Consider the following 20,488-nt stretch of genomic DNA (forward strand, 5'->3'; position numbering starts at 1 on the left):
GGTCATTGTAGGGCCTCTATTAAGGAGAGAGACAAATACTGCAGATCTCCAGGATGTTCGGACCTCTTTGTGCTCCCAAACTGTCTTAAGTGCTATAGTTAGAGCAGGTGCCCAAGTTGACAAATTATTTTAATAAACATATGTTGGAATTTTGTCTGGTCCAGGATAGCTCATCTGCTCTTGGCTGAGAATGGCTGCGTGGATTTCTTCCTCAGAGAAGTCGAAGCATGACGCCATGGCTTTTGTGGACTGGTTGGCTGAGCTTTCTTACTAGATTTTATAAGGGGAGCCTTCTCTTCTCTCAGATCGTTTGGGTGCATTAGTTTACACATTGTGGAAAAATGCTCGACCCAGGCTTGCATGGTAATCTCGGTTTCTAGATTTTTTGCAGGGCAATCACAGCCTCTTCTGACCAGGTCCAAGGACCTCATGGTATTTGTGTCTAGTAATGTTAGTTTGAAGGCTGCCCATGCTTTTATGTGGAGGTGCCTCTTCTTAAACTTGGTAAGGCATATGTATTCTTGCCTCAGTGGTATTAGAGGTGCTTCGCCTTCAGGAGTAATGTGCCTACTTCTTGAGCATTTGCCAGAGAGTCCATCAACTGTGAGCATTTACCACCAAAAGAGTCAATTTCTGTCTTTCTAGGGCCGGTCATATGACCAAAAGAGGTGTTTCAATGATTACTTGGGCTGCATGTTAGTTTTAACAGTAATTCCAGCTTCCCAGTGACTTCTGGGCTTGGTGTCTCCTTTAATTTCAGACGTCCTTTGTATTTGTAGACCCAATAGTTAGCAAACTACTTGTGTGGTATGCTTTTTAGAGGAGGCATTCTTCCTGGTGATATTTCTCCAGTTTGGCTTTAAGCTCAAATTATTAGGGTCTAAAAAACGAAATACTTTTTATCTTGGAAGTAACCAGGAGGGAGCCTAAGTCTGCTAGTAATGGTCCAGAGTTGCTTTCTAGACCTTTTGTGATTTTCATGTCCACATTCAGTTGCCATAACTCCATATTAACGAGCATGTAGTCAATCAAACTCACATGATTACACATCTATGAGTAGGTTGTGCGGGGGAACTGACAACGACCATTGAGGGATTGCAGCTCATTTTTCATTAGAAAATCACTGAGTTTTCCCCACAGTCGCTGCTCCCAATGCGATTAATATGAAGCTGGGGGATTCCCCCACACAGTCTCTAGTTTGTGCACTTCTGGGTATGATATCATCACTTCAGTTTTTGTGTTGAAATCTCTCCACACCAGTCTAGTATGAGGGCCTGACTTTGTGTTTTGGGGCTGTCATGTGGTTAAAGTGTTTGTATTGGATGCTGTTAATGTTCTTTCCTAGCTTATATAGAAGGGTTAGGAATGCTTTAAAATTGCCAAGTGGTACGTAAATGTTGAAAATGTCATGCATCTAGCAATCATAAAAGATCCTTAACTGTAGGATACTGTTGATGATGTTGGTATTATTCTGGATAAATGAGCAAAGTCTGGTCAAGAACTAGATTGTTAGACCTCCTTTAGGTCTACCTTTGCCTGCTTTTGTTGCTCTTATGTTATGGGTAGTAAACCTTGACCCACTTGGATCTAGTTTTGTGCCCAAATCTCTTGGAAGAAATACAGAAAACTGTGATTTAATATCTTCTATTTTTGATTTCAGATCTGCACTAATTCAGCTTAGATGTCCACTATACACGCTTTGAGAGCGAGTGGGATGTGGTTCCTATGGAAGGCTGTTCTTGGCCCTCTTTAGGTACTCCTGTAAAGTTGTTGGTAACCACAGCCAGTTGTCTACTATCTGTGGCATATATGTAGGTGTTGTGCAGACTCATATTTATGGTACCGAATGATGGTAAAACATTCCTAGACTTAGTGGAGTGAAATTTAATTCTCAGGTTTTGTAGGATATTGCCATGGTGGGTTGTGGGACCAGGTGCTGGCCTAAGGGTAATTATAGCGAGAGACTGTCCCTGTCCCTGGGGCGGTTGTGATTCCGGTGAAGATTCAAGAGCACTCGGTTATGTTTCAGGCTTCCCCTTTGAGGCAACAAACTCCCAGTTGGCTAGCATGCCGCTTTGAGTCAATATTGCTTCAGCAGACCGTTTTATTCGATCACCAGGTATGGTTGCAGTGCTTTTGTCATTAGTGGAAAGAGAAATAAAACATATCTTGAGTAGTTCAAGAGATGACAATTAGTCTAGCCAAGGTGAAGATCTAAATATTTTTAATAGATTTCCTCTGTTGATGCCTCATGACGGCCATAATAGAGTTATGTAGATGTGCAGTGAATGAGGTTCTTATTACCATTGGTGAGCTTCAGTTTATTGTCGTGGGATGTTAGAGAAACGTTGGTGTTAGCTAGCCTCTGTGCTTGCTTTGGAGCACCGCTCAAATTCTCCTGGGACATTAAGGTAATGTTAGCATTTACTTGCCTAAGAACTTGTACTGAGGCATCACTAGTGATCCAGTTTAAAAGAGTGGGTGATTCTTGAGGCAAGATTCCAATAATATTGCTGACTGAGCTGGATGGACATTGTTCTTTCTGGTCACTAGCCTGGGACCAGTTAGTCTTTTGCAGGTAAATATTTCTAGAAGTAAGATAGTTACTTCATGAGTATTTGTAAAGCACACTTGCCCATGAGGGTATCCTGGTTGTCAGGCTTCCCTATTGAGCTATGTTGGAGGCTCGGTTCTTGTGGTGGCTGTTCAAATGTAGCAATATCTGGAACTTCTCCAGCATGAATGTTGGTGATATCATAAAATCATTTATGTTATGTTCTGAATGGATCAGGTTCTGGCATATAGTTACGGACTGACAAGACGAGAGGGTCAATAGGTTCATCAGTGTTTTAAGGTGGAGCTTCTATTGTGGTTTTCTTGTTAGGACATTGAGTTGACTGTTTTAATTGATCTGGCTGGTATAACTGTGGGACGTCGTAGACATGGTTGCCTTTTGAATGGGTAGCAACAAAGGGAGCTATGGGGTAGATTTGTACAGAAGGAAAATCAAGCTGGTGGAGCTCTTAGACCTGTTGGAAATCTCTTGGTGTGTGTGTGCTCCCGACATGACACTTCACACTTCAGGCCAAAGTTTGTGGTTACCTAGATTTTTCTGGCATGAGAGGGGAGATGAGGTCATTTGGGTGCTCACGTTTAGTTGTTCTTTTACTGTCTTGTCCTCCGTTTGAAATGTGAGACCTCCATAGCCACAATCTGTTTTCTATTATCAGTCTTTGTTTCTTGCCTTGCGACTTTTTAAATATATTATAGAGAAGAGACCTGTTCCACACAGCAGTTACATGTAAATGATTTCCTTTCAGCGATTGCTTTGGAAGAAATAGCAGTGACAAGCTGTAGCATAACCTGAGCCAGTCCTGTTCATGATTTGTTCAAGGCATGTGTAGACTCAATAGATTGCGTTTTGAGCTGAGATAATGCAGCCTTCTTGCCATGAGGTGCACGCTTGGTGTCAGCCATATTTTCCTTACTCTTAGCTGCTCTTTCCTGGACACCATGATCCTACTCACATTTGTGGACTTCCTCTCTACTCTGTGACTTACAATTAACTGCTAAGTTTGCATCATTCACAAGATTCTGCAGGGCCTTCCGTTCAGCTGTGGAGATTACGTATTTGGGCTGGAGTCTCAATCTTGACTTCTGTCTGATGGCTGCCTACTGCCACTACCCTGACCCAACACCGGCATCCTGGAGACTGTGTGCAGAGAATCAAAGAATTTAGGTGAGTCACGCAAAGCAAGGTAGGTGGAAAGGGACTCTCCACCTTGGGGCACAACCAACTGCCCACTTCCACAGCAGTAAGTGGCTAAGTACATGTAGTGCTCTTGTGACCCCATATCCATCACACCTGGAATGCATGCACCATCCCACCCCTCGAACACCCACCAGGACCACTACCCCACCCAGCCCACAGGCACTGAATCCACTCCCCCTGCATACCAACAAACCCACTAACAGGCCCACATCCCTCCCCCTGTGCACAGCCACCCACCTCTGCAAGGAAACACAATGGCCTATAACACCCACAATGCACCTCCACATCCTAAGCTAAAAGCAATGCCAACCTCACCAAAGCATCCTGCATGGCCCCAAAGTTTGTAAGCTGCACAAACCTGCCCAGGTCTCTGCACCTCATCCGACCATGCTAATGTAACAGACATGCCCATTTCCCCAAAAGGCACCACCTTCCATGCCACCCAGACAGACAGGACAAGGAGTGCCAGTGCTTCACAGGGAGACAGAGGCACCTCACAGGACACTGGGGATGAAACCTTAGACACTGATGATCAGGCTGGCCCCTCACACAGTCCTGGACTGTCACCATCCAGCAACCCCACCCAGGATACCACTGACACCCCTACAACCCAGCCAATAACATCGGCCCAGGGCAATAGTCCCCACACCTGTGTATCCAGGGCACAGACTGATGGAACACAAGTACAGAGGCCACAGTCACTCCCTACCAACAGGCAGGAAGACGATGGCCCCAGTACAAGTGGTACCGCCAGACCTGTGCAGGGGACACAGGCACAGGGGGCTAGGCCCAGTGGGAGGGCATCAGTGGCGCAGCGTGGAGGCCACAGGATGGATGCTGCAGCCCAGGACGTGATTTCTGAGGTCTTGGGAGCCTACCACCAAGAGGCCATGGAGCAGTGGAAACTGCACAATGCCACAATGGCCAGCATAGCAGGTGCACTGCTGCAGCTTGTCCAAACACAGCCTGAGGCCCACACAGAACAGGAAGCCCCCACTACAGCACAGGATACAGACCGGACAACAAGAGCATCAGTATCAACCTCACATGTACTACCCTCTGAGGAAATACAGGGGACATCCATCTCAACCCCTACAGGCCAACAACAGGCACCCAAACGGACCCTCAGGCCAAGATATGGGACAGGAACACCTGCCAAGAACAAGGCCCCCTCTAAGAAGTGACTCTGCTAAAAACTGTCCACCAGGTGTCCCACTCAATCAACCACCAAACTGTGCTACAAATAATGAAAACTCATGTAAGCATGGATGGACCTACCAATACTGCCAACAATGCTGCCACCATGTTGCCATTTTGGATAACCACCATTGACCCACTCCCATCACTGTAATCTGCACGGTTTTATCCCTGCACCAAATAAAACACATTTTTCACCTGTTACAATTTCCCCTGTCATCAAGTGTGAACAAAGTGAAGTATGGATGCAACTGGTTGATAACTCCTTTATTTGTACCTGAGTAGTATGAAAAGCACCACACGCATAACATGTTGTTGTGCCTGAATATGTGTTCAAATAATGCACTCAATTGTAATCTGTCCTATGCAGACCTGGCCACAGTGGCACTTAGTATTGATCCAACCCCTCCTGGATGAAAAGGCACACTGACCGTATGATGCACAGACACCAATCTCAGCCAATTGTCCCACATAGTTACTGGAAGTAGAGTTGTATCAGTGGGGTCCTGTAATAATTTACACCTTCCGCTTCTTCATCATCACCATCACTCTCATCCCCTCTCTGAGGAAGCTCGTCTGGGTGTATAGCACCCTCCTCCTTCAAGAGAGGAATAGAATTTCTCACAGCCATGTTGTGCAGCATGCAGCAGGCCACCACTATTCTACACACTTTTTCAGGCCCATAGGCCAGGGAACCGCCAGAGATATGTAGACAACGAAATCAAGTCTTCAGGAGACCTATTGTGCGCTCTATCACCCTCCTAGTAGGTCCATGGGCCTTACTGTAATTCCTCTCTGCATCTGTTCCAGGATTCCTCACTGGTGTCAGGAGCCAACACAAGTTGGGATAGCCAGAATCACCTAGAAAAAGGTGCACAACACAACTTTAAATGACAAGCCTCAGAGGCAGACAGCCAAGCAGGGTGGCAATAGGTGACAGAAACACCTACCTGTGATCCACCCTCTGTCTTCTTGTAGTTGTTCCATCTTGTGTGGCACACTACTGTTCCTCAGCACAAATGAATCATGGACTGAACCAGGGAACATGGCATTCACATGAGTGATGTACTGGTCTGCACACCAATTGAATGTTCATGGAATGAAAGTTCTTCCTGTTTCTTTACACCTGTTTACTGACTCTTGGGAGGATAATAGCTATGTGGGTGGAATCGATGACACCTATCACATGGGGTATGTTGGCAAAGGCATAGAAGTCCAATTTGATGGCCGGGAGGTCAGCACTTTGGGGAAACCTCACATAGAACTGCAGGTGTCATACAAATGCATTCAGGAATCTTGTCAGTATAATGCTAAACATTGGCTGTGAAAAACCTGCACCCATGCCCACTTTCACTTGAAATGAGCCTGTGGCCAGAAAATGGAGTGCAGAAAGCACCTGTACTTCAGTAGGGATGGCATGCTGATTACAATTTGCCAGAGTCAGTGCAGTATCCAGTAATGCACAACATTCAAGAATAGTTGCACGGGTGAGCCTGTAATTGATAATGATGTGACGCTCCACCATGGGCTGGAAATCCACAAGTGGTCTGTAAACCGATGGGGCCCTTCTTCGCCACAAGGGTCTGTACCTAGGAGAAGTTGAAAACATGTGTGAGGAACACACATACATCGGCACACATTGTCAGTCACTTAGCACTGCTGGCATGCTTGTCGTCGACACAACTGCATAGTGTGTATGACATAACAGCAACTTGACCACAATGATAGAGCAGGGCTTTTCAGGTGCGGTAATGTTAATTGCCACATCCCTATGGGTGTTTTGGGAACAATGGGCCTGCATTGTGCATATGTGAGTTTTAAAAAGGGGTAATGTTTGCCAAAATGTCTGCTCCATGTAATCCACTACTGTCATTGTGGAAGTGACCTCATACTGCTAGCGGTTGACGTACCAACGTAAGGAGGTGTTCACGGCTGTGCGCCAATTCACTGGTTAACATGGATGTCAATGGGGAATCCTAGCTCATCATGATCACCGCCGGGGGTGACAGTGCACACCGCTGCGGTGCGTATGCAAAGTCGTCACCCCAACTTCACTTGACTCCCTGATCTCGTGCAAGCAGGTACTCCACTGAGTGTACTGCTGTGTCCTGCCTCTGGTCATGGAGGTGGCACTTGTTGCAGGGGAAAGGGCCCCGGCCTTCACCCAAGAGGAATTGGAGAGGCTCGTGGATGGGGTCCTGCCCCTGTATGCCAAACTCTACGGCCGGCAAGAGGTACAGGTGAGTAGGAGGATTGGGGGCCATGGATGTGTGTAATGGTTGGTATTGGCTGCATAAATGTGTGCAGATCTGTCACTGGATGGGCCAGGGTTCCTGACATGCTGTATGTGCTGTTCGTCGGTTTGTACTGTCCATTCCATTGTGGACGTATAGCCAAGTGTATATGATTGGCCAGTGCCTGACCTCTGTGTTACATTTATGTGTCCCTTTAAGTTAAGCACCTACCAGAAGTGGGCACTTTGGCTTGCCATCGCCAAGGAGGTGCGGACCCTGGGGGTATACAACCGGCGGAGCACCCACTGCAGGAAGGGGTGGAAGGACCTGCAGGGCTGGGTGCAAATAATCTGCGAGGCCCAGCTGGGGAAGTCCTCCCAACTGACCGCCCTTTATGCAACGCATCCTGGCGGTGGCGTACCCAGACTAGTTGCAGAGACTCTGACTGATGTCCATCTACATTATGGCCCCCATGGGGAATATGGGTGTTTTTGTCAGGTCTACTACACATCGGGTCCTTAGGTTATTTGGGGAATGGCTGTAGAGCAGGGTTCTGGGCAATAGTCAGGGGCATAGTCATGGGTATAGCGGTAAGTGCTGCCTGTAGGAGGGTCTTATGGGTGGGTGCATTTATAAACCACTATGTTAACTCCATTCAGCTATTTACAAGTGTCTCTGCTTTTTTGTCTCCCCACCCCTGTTCTCTTTTGTTCTCTGTGTACACTAGCATCATCTGGCGAGGGAGCTGAGACACCGGCGAGTGGGGATGCAGTGGCCCACAGATCCTCGGAGGCAGAGTCGTCCGACACCAAGGGGACCAGTGGGTTGGAGTGCGAGGGGAGTTTCACGAGGGAAGCAACTACCACTGGAGGTAGTGACTCCGATACCTCCTCCGATGGGGGCTCCCTGGCGGTGGCGGACCATAGTGGGCCCACACCTACTGTGTCATCTACCGCCAACCCCCATACCATCACCGCCCTTCCATTTGCTCCACACCGAGTTGCCCGTGCCCGCTCATCCAGAAGGGTTGGCATCTCCTTTTCCCCAGGCACCTCTTTCCCTGCCCCTGTCAGCCCTGTTGCCCTCACGGAGGAGGCTATTGACCTCATGAGAACCATCTCTGTAGGGCAGAGGGCTATCAAGTGGCTAGCAACAGAGATGCAGCAGACCTTTGCCTATCTGGATGGCATTCACGGTGCTGTGTCTGGCCTACATACATCTTTTCAGGCTCTGGCCTCCTCTTGGACGGCAGCCAGTGTCCCACTCCCTTCACCCGTCCAAAGCACACATTCTGACACACAAGAAGCACACTTCAAAACACAAGCACCACACCTCCCACCACAAGCATTCACACGGCCAACATACACATGCACACACAACAACATCCACTTCCCCCAGTGTGCCCACCTCTTCCGCCTCCCTCTGTCCCCTCTACATCCACACCCCGAGGCACTGCACCTTCATTCACTGTTGCTGAGCCTATTCCTGCAGTCACCATAATAGCACACATCCATACATGCACCCCAGACACCACACCTGCACTCACCACAACTACTTTAGTTCACACATGCAGCACACTCACCAGACTTGCAGACACCCACACAACATCCATTTACACTGGCAGCCTGTCTTGTCCCACTGTGTCCACCCCACCTCCTCCCAAGACATTCAAACGCACCAAAACACCCACCCATCACACATCCACCACACCTCAGCATACTGTCCAGTCACCTGCACCCACATCACGCACACCTACACCACTTACGACCACTCCCTCTACCTCCTCTCCCATGCCTTCCTCCAGGCCCAACCCAATTGCACCAAAGAAACGTTTTCTCTCCCGTGCCGACCTATTCCAACCCACTGGCCCACCCCGTCTCATCCCTAAACGTGCACACCTCCTTGCCCTACCCACTCCTTCCACGTCACAGCCCGCCCCTGTCCGCCCTTCCCATTCCTGTGCCCCTTCACCCATCTGCCTCCACCCGGTCTAAGCACACTCCCCCACCTTCCAAGGCCAAACCAAAACCCCTCCACCTTCCAAACGTAAATCTAAGCCCCACCCCCGCTGTAAATCCCCACCCCCAGTGCCCCCTACCCCTGTTCCCTGAGGTGCCTGGATGCCCCATTGTTGCCCCTATGAGGTGGAGTACCGTAGCACTTGTGGGAGTCAGGTTGGGGCCATTGTGGCCCATCGGACCGATGTTCTGACGGACTGGCCATTGGCCTTATATCTACTTTGTTTGCTCAGTGACCTCAATAAAAAGTTAATGTGTGTGTGTTAATGCCTGTGTGTTTGGTGGCACACTCTGGATCTGTGGTCACTCGTTTCATTGTTTGTGGGTGTGGGGCACATGTATGTACTTTGGACAGGTTGGATTTGCCTTGTGTCGGGTAAGTCCCTCTTGCTGTGGGGTGTATGGCTTGTGCTGCTGTGAATGGTTGTGGGAGTGTTGCAGGGAGGGTGGATTGGGTGGGTCTATAACTGTGCCCTTTCTTGCCTTGTTTCTTAGGTTGCGGTACTTACCGTCGTCGTCTTCGACGGCGGTCTCGGTCGTGGAGGTATATGGCAAGGAGAAAGGCTGGCATGATCTGCAGCTCTCTATCCATGTCTGCTTCGGCGTGTTGTGTTAGCCTCCGGTGAGTGTTTCCTTATATTTGGTTCATTTCCGCCTGGCTCTGCATTGCGGTGGTTCCTGCCCCGGAAATGACGGCGGTCTAAGGGTTCATTATTTGATGGGCGGGTAGGGCCTTTCCGTCTGCCTGTGAGCGGCCTCTGCCATCGTTGTCGGCACTTCTCTGCTGGAGGTGGGTGGTTTTCAGGATGCCTGTGTTTCAGTTGATTCATTATTTGGCGGTCCGGACCGCAGTCTGTTGGCGGTTTTTACCACTGCTGCCGCCGGTGCGGTGTTTACCGCATTGTTCATAATGAGGGCCTAAATCTCCTTCTCTAACATTCCCAGACTATGAGACAGTATTATTTTAACTTATCGCATTCTGTAAGACAGGAATGGATGGAGTAGGGACAAATGCAGGACACACTTCATGTGTGTTTCTGTAACCTTTGCCTTGATTAGTAAAATATTCATATAAATATTTCAAAACTACTAGAACTCTCTTTATTGACTCTAAAAAACTCACTTGTAAATTTTTAAATTGTTTGCAGCTTACTAAATTTCTTACAGCCACTCTCTGATAAAGATCCATTCTGAGGGTCCAGACAAAGAGTAAGTGGTAGCACGGAAAATGAACAATTGCTAAATCAGACTGTAATGGTGTGTTTAGTAAAGGGGGCAGCGTACCCAGCAATGGTGTCCCATATCTTAGCCGCGTGCTTGCAGACAGATTGTGAGTTAAGCAGGTGGCAGTGGAGTTGTCTGGGTGTAGTCCTTGCCAGAGGGGTGGCGATGGTGGGGTGCACTGGTGCGTCAGTGTTGCAGGAAAAATGGCAGCTGTGGCAGGTGAAGGGCCCTTCTGTATTGCGCGGAGAGGTACGGCAGTAGTTCTTGTTGCAGCAACTGGAGTTCAGGGCGTTGAGCTCGGGTCCGGTGTAGCGGAGGATGGTGGGATAGGCAGAATTCCTCCATTAAGTAGGTTGTGGGGGAGGAGATAAGGGGAGAGAGGTGGCGAGAAGTGGGAGGCGGGAACCAGGAAAGTGCAGGAAACAAAAAAAAGTACAAAGCGGCCCAAAACTCTACCAGCTAAACTGTACAAGTGCCACTAAACCAACCCAAAACGGAAACCTAAGTGAAATCAGAGTAAAGCAAAATAAGTTAAGCAACTAAACCATAATGAAAGTAAAGACAGGTCGGGTACCAAACCTAAACTAGACTGTCCTGAAAGTGATGCTGTCACTGACAGCAGAAGCGCCGAACAGGTGGCGTAGGCATAAAGCAGCCCTTGGTTGCAGGGCACAGGGGAGGAGGCAAGATGAGGGCCACAAGGGCCCAGAGACCGAGCAGCAGGGAGCTGGTGTGGGGTACCTGGGTTAGATGCCCTCTAAGAAATTGAGATGGGTACTTTAGTGCTTAGAGGTTTTAATCAGGGGCTAGAAGCTAGAGGTTGTTTACCAAAGCCTTTTTAAATCATCCTATGGTTAAACATAATGAATACCACCAATGCTGTAATTGTTTAATATATTGCTTATCAATTGCTTTCATTGCTGCTGTTTTATTTATTTTTATAGTTCCATCTATTCAAATAATCTGCATTAGAATAGGACATTTATTTTTAATAAAGCCTTCGTGTTATGTAGTGTGAATTTCTTATGTATGTCCAACCATAGGGAAAAGAGTTTCAGAACTCAGTAATACCACCAGAAAACCTGTAATCTCGAACGACTGATCTGTCCCTTGTACGCACCATACTCAAGAATTACACTGGGGGTTTTTGTGTTTAAAGTTGCCAGATACCCTGGCTCTGTAAATTGGCTAAGCCTGCACTTTGCCAGAGGATTTGGGGGGTATCGAAAAATAAGCCATATTTACTTCTAAAGTTGCAAAAACGTACCACTGGGTCAGGGGCAAAGGAAAATAAGTTCTGGGGAAGGGCAGCTACAACAGTTAAAGTCAAAAGTATAAGAAGTTGGCTGAAGAGGGAAACCTGGGGCAGTGGCAGAGTGGTTAGTAAAAGGTTTCAGAATACCTTAAAATCTTGCAGGTACTTGTCAATAGTGCGTGAAAAACTGATGACAGAAGAGCACCTATCACAGGCCCAATCGTAAAGCCTCATCGGAAGGACCAGATGGTGTCATCTTTGGGAGTAGTTCCAAAGACAAATTTAGTATATTTATAGAAAGAGTGGTCAGGCAAGTGTCCCGATCTAAACAGGTGCTCCACTATATGGATGATGTCTAGAAAGCGTAAAAGGCTTATGACCATGTTTGAGGCAGTGTCAAACATTTTTTGGTATGCTGTTGGTGCACGAAAAGATGGAAGGCCCATGCACATGACTAAAATTCCTGAGGCCATGGCCATGATGTCACAGTTGCTTGCTCACAATCTGGAAAACTGAGAGATAAATTGGAGGAAGTGGAGAGGTAAGATAATTGTAAACTGAGATTTACTTGCCAAGTGTTCACCTACGTAAATTTTGCCTGCAAAATAGTAGTGCCTGGCAGGGCTTTTTGTTGGCAACTGCTTCTTTTTCTGCAATGACAGGGGCATCTAAACTCCATCACATAATCAGGATATGAAAAAGATGAGAAAAAACATGTAAGTGTGGTTATATTTTTTAGAAGAGTGCAATGGTGTGACCTTGTGACCTTAGAATGGCCTGGTGTTTTGTGCAGTGGAAAGTATTTGGAGTGTGCTGAATGGTTGGTGTAGCACAGAACAGTGGAAATGATGCTGAAGCATCACAGCATAGCTTCTTGAAGCTTTCTGGTTTTGCGTGCCAAGAGATTGTGGGGAGTTCGAGGGACAGGAGAGTGACTTTTGTGGTGAATAATGAAACAGCAGCACTTGTGATAAACACAATGTCGATTAACGAATACTATGTGTTGCAACTTGTTGGAAAGTGGATTATTGGTAAGGGCAGGTAAGTACCTACACCTAGCAATAGGCCACTAACCCTCACTTAGGTTCAGTTAGATCTCAATAAATTAAACCCAGCTCAACCCTTGGTAGCTTGGCAAACAGCGACAAGGCTTAACTTAAGAGACAAGTGTGTAAAGCATTTGAAAATCACAAAAACAGTAAATAAGTAAAACACAAAACAGAATAAAAGTCCAACAACAATTCATGAAAATGACACCAAAATGATTAAAATTGGATAAGGGGAACCAGAGATATGATTTTTTTGAAGAATTAATGTTTTCTAGCGCACAGAAGCAACTAGTGCTCAAAGGGCAGCTCCTTCGTACCTGTAGCAAACTGGGAGTCCCTTCTTAAAGCAGTAGAAGACAGGCAAAGTCCTTTTAGGTGTAAAGCCCAAGTGTGCAGCTGGTGCAGTCCTTCAGAGTGCTGTGTCCAGGTGCAGGTCAGGGGTCCAGCAGGGCAGTCCTTCTTCTTTGTCTGAGGTGTGGGCACAGCTCTGCCATATTTATCCTTGCTCCTGGGTGAAAAACAGGGGGGTCCTGTGTATCCAATCCCAGGCAGGCTCCTTCTCCCTTTGATGACCAATTAATGGGACGTGTGGCAAAAATGTATCCCAGGGAGCAACATTCCTCAAATATCCAACATGGCTGAAAGTGATTTTTGGAGGTTAGATCTGGCTGAGCCCACCCACTGGCGTGGCTAAAAATCCTAAACACACCCTTCTCCTGCCCTCTCCTATTCTAAACAAGAGGGCACCTAGTTGTCTGGGGTTGCAGGAGGTGAGGGAGGTGCTGGGATGCCTACATGCCCTACCATATACTAGGGACTTATAGGTAGGTTGACATAGCCAATTATAATTAGCCTAATTTGCATATTCATTTTACACAGAGCACAGACCCTGGGACTAGTTAGCATTACCCAGGGCACCATCAGAGTCAGGAAAACACCAGCAAAAAGTAAAAATTGGGGGCAAAAAGTTATGGGGCCTCTGCAATCAGCCCTGTTTTCTCACACAACTCGAGAGAATTGAGATAGCTACGTTTGCATAGAAACATGATGTTTCAAACTAAACGCACAACTGACCACATATGTGGGTTGCATAATCAGAGCTGTAGGCTCACTAGTACTATTGAATTTACAGGCCCTAGGTACATGTAGTACCACTTTAATAGGGACTTACAAGTAAATTAAATATGCCAATCGGATGCAAGTCAATGTTACCATGTTTAAAGGAGAGAGTACAAGCACATTACAACTGGGTGCACAGAGTCCTAAAAGACAAAAAAGGATTCAGAAAACAGGAGAGTCAAGGCAAAAGGTTTGGGGGTAACCCTGAAGAAAGGGCCATGTCCAACATATCAAATGGCGATGTGTTGCTTAGATGATGGGTTCACTGGGCATCCGCACACACAGCAACAGATGTGAAGTTTTAATAATATCCAGCTTGTAGGACCCAAGTATTGCTACAGTACCGGACATGATTCTTGACACCCTAAGCATCATGCCCATTGAGTCTTTTCATACACTGTTTTATACTAGTGGCTCAGCTCAACCAGCTATAGAGACCAAACAAACATATTCACCATATATGCAGCAATCAAAAAGGAATTAAAGATATATCTATACCAAAACATTAGGCAACTCAACCACTCAGATTGCTAAAATCCGAGCTTGAATGTTTGACTGGCACCAAGGTTGCTACCCTAGTGGTCTTTGACTCAGGCCTCTGTGTTCATGCACTTAATGTATTTTTGCAATACTGGAAGCAGACCAGCTGTGAAGGCTCCAAAGGAAAACCAATTAAGGTTAAAGAGCTATGGGATAAGGTAGTTAATATCCAACATAGTTTACCACTAACTTATGTGCAGCACATAGAGGTAAATCAAAGCTAAGGCATTCACGCCAAAGAAAACACAATAGGCAACCAGGGAGCAAAGAAAGCAATTATAACCTATAAGATAGCAGTTATAACCCGGTTCCAAACATAAGTGGATCATAACCACACTGGCTACCATTGCAAAGATACCCACGGAAATACATAGGCACAATGGAAAGCCGATCGTGTTGATTTCTGAAAATTAAGAAAGATGCCTGCCAAATGAACGGGAAGGTTTGTCTCTTATGCAAGCAGGCCACCACGGGAAGACATCAGCTCATTCTGGAAAAAATATCACATTGACATTTCTGCAACAGAGTTACTTGTAGCCATGTATGTATAAGAGCCAGTTGTGCCAGCTAGCGAAATAATCACCAGAAACTATATTTATGCTAACTCCCGTTACAACGTTGTGAATCTCCTTGGAGATGATATACCTGGCTCACATACATCCATTATCTCCAGTGAACCTATGTTAATACATCCTGGTGGCCTATGACTCATGTATTACATTTTTAAGGCTATAGCCACTGTGAGTTGCTGATGCGTGGAGTGTTGTAAAGAATTTGTAGCCCTGACAAACAAATAGTGCAGCACACACCTTCATTTAGGCAATGGCCCAGCATTTGCAGCAGAAGCTCTGGCTGATTCTATGTCTGCAGAAGGAATGTGTGTAGTTCTCACATCCATTCCAGCCTCAAAGCTAACATTAAGTTACTGTGTGTGTTGGTACAAATACTTTACACCTAGCACTCTGAAGTTAAGCCTACTGCTCTGCCAAGCTACCAAGGGGGTAAGCAGGGGTTAGCTGAGGGTGATTCCCTTTTACCCTGAATAGAGTGAGGGTCCTTGCTTGAACAGGGGGTAATCTGACTGTCAACCAAAGACCCCATTTCTAACAGTAGTTAATATTCAACATAGTTTACCACTAACTTATGTGCAGCACACAAAGGTAAGTCAAAGCCCAGGCATTCACGCCAAAGAAAACACAATAGCCAACCAGGGAGCACAGAAAGCAATTACATCCTATAACATAGCAGCTATAATCAGGTTTCAAATATAAGTGGATCATTACAGCACTGGCTACCATTGCAATGATACCCACAGAAATGCATACGCACAATGGAAAGCCAACAGTGTTGATTCCTGAAAATTAACAAAGATGCCTGCCAAATGAAGGGGAAGGTTGGCCTCTTATGTAAGGTCACCACAGGAAGACATCAGCTCATTCTGGAGAAAATATCACATTGACCTTTCTGTAACAGAAATACTTGTAACCATGTATGCCAGCTAGCGAAATAATCACCTGAAACTATAATTGTGTTAACTCCCCTTGCAAAATCTCCTTGGATGCGATATACCGGACTCATATACATCCATTATCTCCAGTGAACCAATTTTAATACATCCTGGTGGCCTTTAGCTCATGTATTACATTTTAAGGCTATAGCCACTGTGTAATACCGATGCTTGGAGTGTTGTCAAGAATTTGTAACCCTGACAAACAAATGGTGCAGCACACACCTTCCATGTAGGCAATGGGCCAGCATTTGCAGCTCTAGCTGATTATATGCCTGCAGTAGGAATGGGCCTGTAGTTATTACATCAATTCCAGCCTCAAAGCTATTGTTTGGTTTAGATAACGAGCAGGGCCTTACAGCAGGCTCTGACATTGTGGGTTTCGTGTACAGGAGCACATAGATTATATCAGCTATACTTGATTTAATAATCCATCACTTTCTCAGATCGCTCCTATACCTGGGAAGAAAACATCTTGAAAAAAGAAAACGTTACCTGATGGCCAGAAGAAATGAGACCAAAGGACTTCCGACTCCTGATGGCGCCCAGAAACTGGAACTGCTCTCCTAGGGTCTAATGGGTGGTATCCTCTTCGCCTGTTCCAGGGACACAAATAGCAGAATCACTTCTGATTCCAACAAGGCCCGGTTGACCACCGAGGACTGGACGGTGCCAGAGCCCTGGCTAGAGAGAGAGCTGGTGCCTAGCAGTCCACCCTGGCAACCCGAGAAATGCAGCAGTGACCAAAAGGAAATTCACTAGCAGTTGAAAAATGCAGGCCTTAGTTATTTTTCTACCTCTGGAGTACAGTGGCAAGCTGTCACAGCTTCCCAAGGAAAGCACACCAAAGATAAGAAAACAGGGTTCCTTCCTTTCTTAGTTTTTTTCTGAGCTGAGATAAGGTTCACAGAAACTTTGTGGTAAAGGTATCGAGCCTTGTGGAGCCCTATCTGGCCACATCTTCCAGCCTAGGGCTACAGGTGCAGTTTGACAACTATCTGTGGTATGCGAAAAGGACTACTTGATTGCTCGTCACCAAAAACTAAAGGAAACACACAATGGACAAAGTAGCCATCTAAGTAATGCTGTGCTCTTGATAGACAGCCCATTCAAACAAAGGCAAACTATGAAATACATAAAGGCCAAAAATTCAAGGAGTTGACACAAATTCCACTCCACAATCACTCTATGATCTATTTAACTTTTTTGAAGAACTGATGACATAAGAAACAAGGAAACCAGGCTGTAACCAGACCTCAAAACATGTTACTCATAACTGTCAAGTATCCAACGTCCATGCATGATTTTTTTTATTTGAATTCGAGAACGTGTAGTTCTGGTCTTGTAATGAAATGATCAGAACTACAAGTCCCAGAATTAAAACATGGGAAACAAGCTACAGCTGGTCTGTTTATTATTACACCTTGTGATGTGGACCAAGCTCACTCTGCTCATTACCTGAAGTTGGGGTGGAATGAGTCACCTGATATACTGCATGCAAAGTCATTACTATGCTATTTAGCATCTTGGGAAACTATTTTATCATTTTGAGAAGTTCGTACTTCTTTTGGTCAGAGAAAGTTTTAAAAAATTACGTTCATCCGTACCACGGGTGCAATATGGCTGAAAGAAGAACACTTGTTCAGAAAGAATAAAGAAACTGTCTGTTCACGTATGGGAAGAGTTTCCAATGCATCCAACATGCAATAACCACAACTGGATACAACAAAACATGGAGGAACCATAAAAACATACCTTTTTAAGTAAACATACGAAACAAAATAACAACATACAAAAAGCTACATGTAGGCAGGTGGGAAAAGTGGAATAACAATAGCTGTCTATTGGCTGCATACCATGTACGACGAGCAGTTACTACTCCTGCTACGAGCAGTGACTCCTTCTACCTTTCCTGCGTTTTTACCCAATAGCACTTTCCCTGCAGAGAGCAGACAGTGGAATTACAAGTTCCAGAAAGCAATATGGGTAGAACGCATTGGCTAACAATGTTAGTATGAACACGGGGGACACTTGGCAGCTACTGCCACATGCATTAAACGAACATAATAGGTAGACCCTGGCTTGAAAATGACTCGTTAAAAGTTGTTTTTAATGTATACACTTACTTCATATTTATATACCATATTTCAAAGTTTGTGAGGGTTTTTTTCCCCGAAAGCTGGAAAGACAGATTTCGACAAAGACTGTGCCCGGACATGTTTGACGTCTCCTGGGCGGATCTGGGTGTACACTAGTCATTTCCTCCTCCCCCCACCCCGCGAGAAGGGAGGAGTTACCATAGCCCGCCACATTTCAAGCATTAATCAGTGACTGTGGGACAAGACAAGACAGCAGGTACGATGTATAGACTAACTCCCCCTCTTCCTCGTCTCAGCCCCGCCTCGCATTTATATAACTTTTGTTCTCTGGCTCCGTGCTTGATTTTAGTGCTACGGACCCGGGGAGCACCATGGTGGAGGGACCCGGCTGTACGCTGAATGGGGAGAAGATTCGGGCGCGGGTGCAGAAGGGACAGGCTGTGCGAGAGGTCCGGGGGAGCGCTGTTTCTGCGGCATCGGTGAGCTGTAGTTATGCACGTTTTAATGTCGCCAACAGAATCGCAGCGTTGGGGTGGCGGTAACGACTGAGGGCCAGATGTTCACAGGCCAGGTTTTGCGAATCGCAAATTGCGAGATTCAGACAGCAGTGTCTCAGGTACTGTTAGGGGTCGCGAGGAACATGCCTCATTAATATTCATGAGGCAGGATCAATGTGCGACCCATGTGGGAAGGGCCCCACTCACAGGGATGGTGGCCTCCTGGGGTAAGCAGACCATCACATCTGCAACTGCTTATTAAATATAGCGGTTTTTGATATGCAGCCCATAAAGGAAAATATGATGCATTATAAAATATATTATACGTTTCCTTTAAAAAAAAATTCAGAGTAGGCAGTGGTCCATAAGACCACTACCTGCTCTGAATAAATATTGGCACCCCCATTACCAAAGGGGAAGGGGTCCACTGGGGACCCCTTCCTGTTAGCCAATGGGCTACCACCAATTTGAAATTGGAGGTTGTAATTGTTTTGCAACCGCGTTCATGGTCGCAAAGCAATCATACATTCTACTGAGACTCGCTATTAGGAAGGGACGTCCTTGGCACGCCTCTTCCTAATAGCGACTCGCAAACCCGTTTTGCAATTCAGTATATAGATTATCGAATTGCAAAATTGGGTTTATATATTGAAAACTGCTTTTCTTTGGTTGCAAACGGCCCGATTCTGTGAATCGGGCCATTTGCCACCATGAAAAAGCTACGTATATCTGGCCCTGAATGTTTTCCATGCACTGTAACTGCATTGTTGCGTGAAAGGGTCGAGGACTGGGTCTGCTTTCTGTAGAGCAGACTTTCTCCTTAGGCAAATTAGGGAGTACAGGAGCTGTGATCCTAAGTGCACTGGGGGGCGGACCCAAAAACGTGGCTTAAAATAACAAACTATTCTGTTTGTCTTTTACCTTTAGGTAACTGCATTCAGAATTAACGCTGCCACAAAATGCGCAAAAAATGTTTTTAAGTTGGGGCAAAAAGTGCTTCAAAAATATACAGTTTAGTAATAGGCAGACTGTACCTAGTGCAAACACATTGTGTAGCTATGCATTGAAAGCACACCGTCCACAGGTAGGCTGGTAATACCCTTACAATCCCTCTCAAAATTAATACATTATCCCATATTTTCAAGTGACTACATCAGTGAAAGCAAATAACAGCTTTCAAGCAGTCTTTACGTTTGCATATTAACTGGTTGCAAACATTTACATTTTTCATGCAGCAGGCACCCTGGTAAAAAGGGTTGTCTCTTGTTTAGTTATCTCCAGGGCACAAGTCCTAAAAAAAAAAATAAGTGGGTGAGACTAACCAAGTTAGGCAGTATGTTATTGACATCACCGGAAGTGACCTTACAGGAAGTGGCACTAGGTAAAGGCCTAGCGTTTTTTTTTTTTTTTTATATATATTTTATAAACCAATCCATGCAACCGGGATTTGTGCGATATTGTTTGTCCCAAAATAGATTTTGCATCAGGGTTGTGCCAGAAAATTGACACAACTCTGACACAAAATCTGTGCCTCAATTTATACATTTGTTTTGTAAAATCTGCCCCTGAAACATTGGCAACCAGGAGAACCAGAACAGCAAATCTGTTTTGCTTAATTGGTTGCAAAGTCTGAGTTTTGAAATATTTTAAGTCACCTGCTGCTGAGATCTTTGGGTTCCCAGTAAATCTGAGGGTATAATAACACTGGTAAGCTAACTTTCGTGGTTTAACACATTTGCTGGAAAGATCTCGGGGTCACTAGAAGTATGTGGTGGGGGAGGGCCAAATTATGTGGCAGGGTTGAGTAAATTATGCAGTAAGAAAAAGCAAATTATGTGGCATGCAGCACATTTTGTGGTAATATTATGTTGTCATTTTGAAACTTGTCAACACTGGCTGGGCATTTGATGCACTTTATTAGTATCAGTTAAACACCTAAATATAGCAATAGGCTACAAAAAGGTGACCGTTCAATCT

The 20,488-nt window shown here is 45.7% G+C and overlaps 1 protein-coding gene across 1 annotated transcript in view; it reads left to right on the forward strand.

The window, feature by feature from the left end:
• Positions 1-18,160: 18,160 nt before the first annotated feature.
• Positions 18,161-20,488, forward strand: part of NEIL3 (nei like DNA glycosylase 3) — a 130,691-nt gene continuing 128,363 nt past the window's right edge. The window contains exons 1-2 of the mRNA XM_069244695.1: positions 18,161-18,270; positions 18,364-18,493. Coding sequence (XP_069100796.1) covers positions 18,386-18,493 — 108 coding nt within the window. The 5' untranslated portion in view covers positions 18,161-18,270; positions 18,364-18,385. The remainder of the gene's footprint in view (positions 18,271-18,363; positions 18,494-20,488) is intronic.

This window comes from Pleurodeles waltl, chromosome 1_2 (genome assembly GCF_031143425.1).
Source record: "Pleurodeles waltl isolate 20211129_DDA chromosome 1_2, aPleWal1.hap1.20221129, whole genome shotgun sequence".
NCBI lineage: Eukaryota > Metazoa > Chordata > Amphibia > Caudata > Salamandridae > Pleurodeles > Pleurodeles waltl.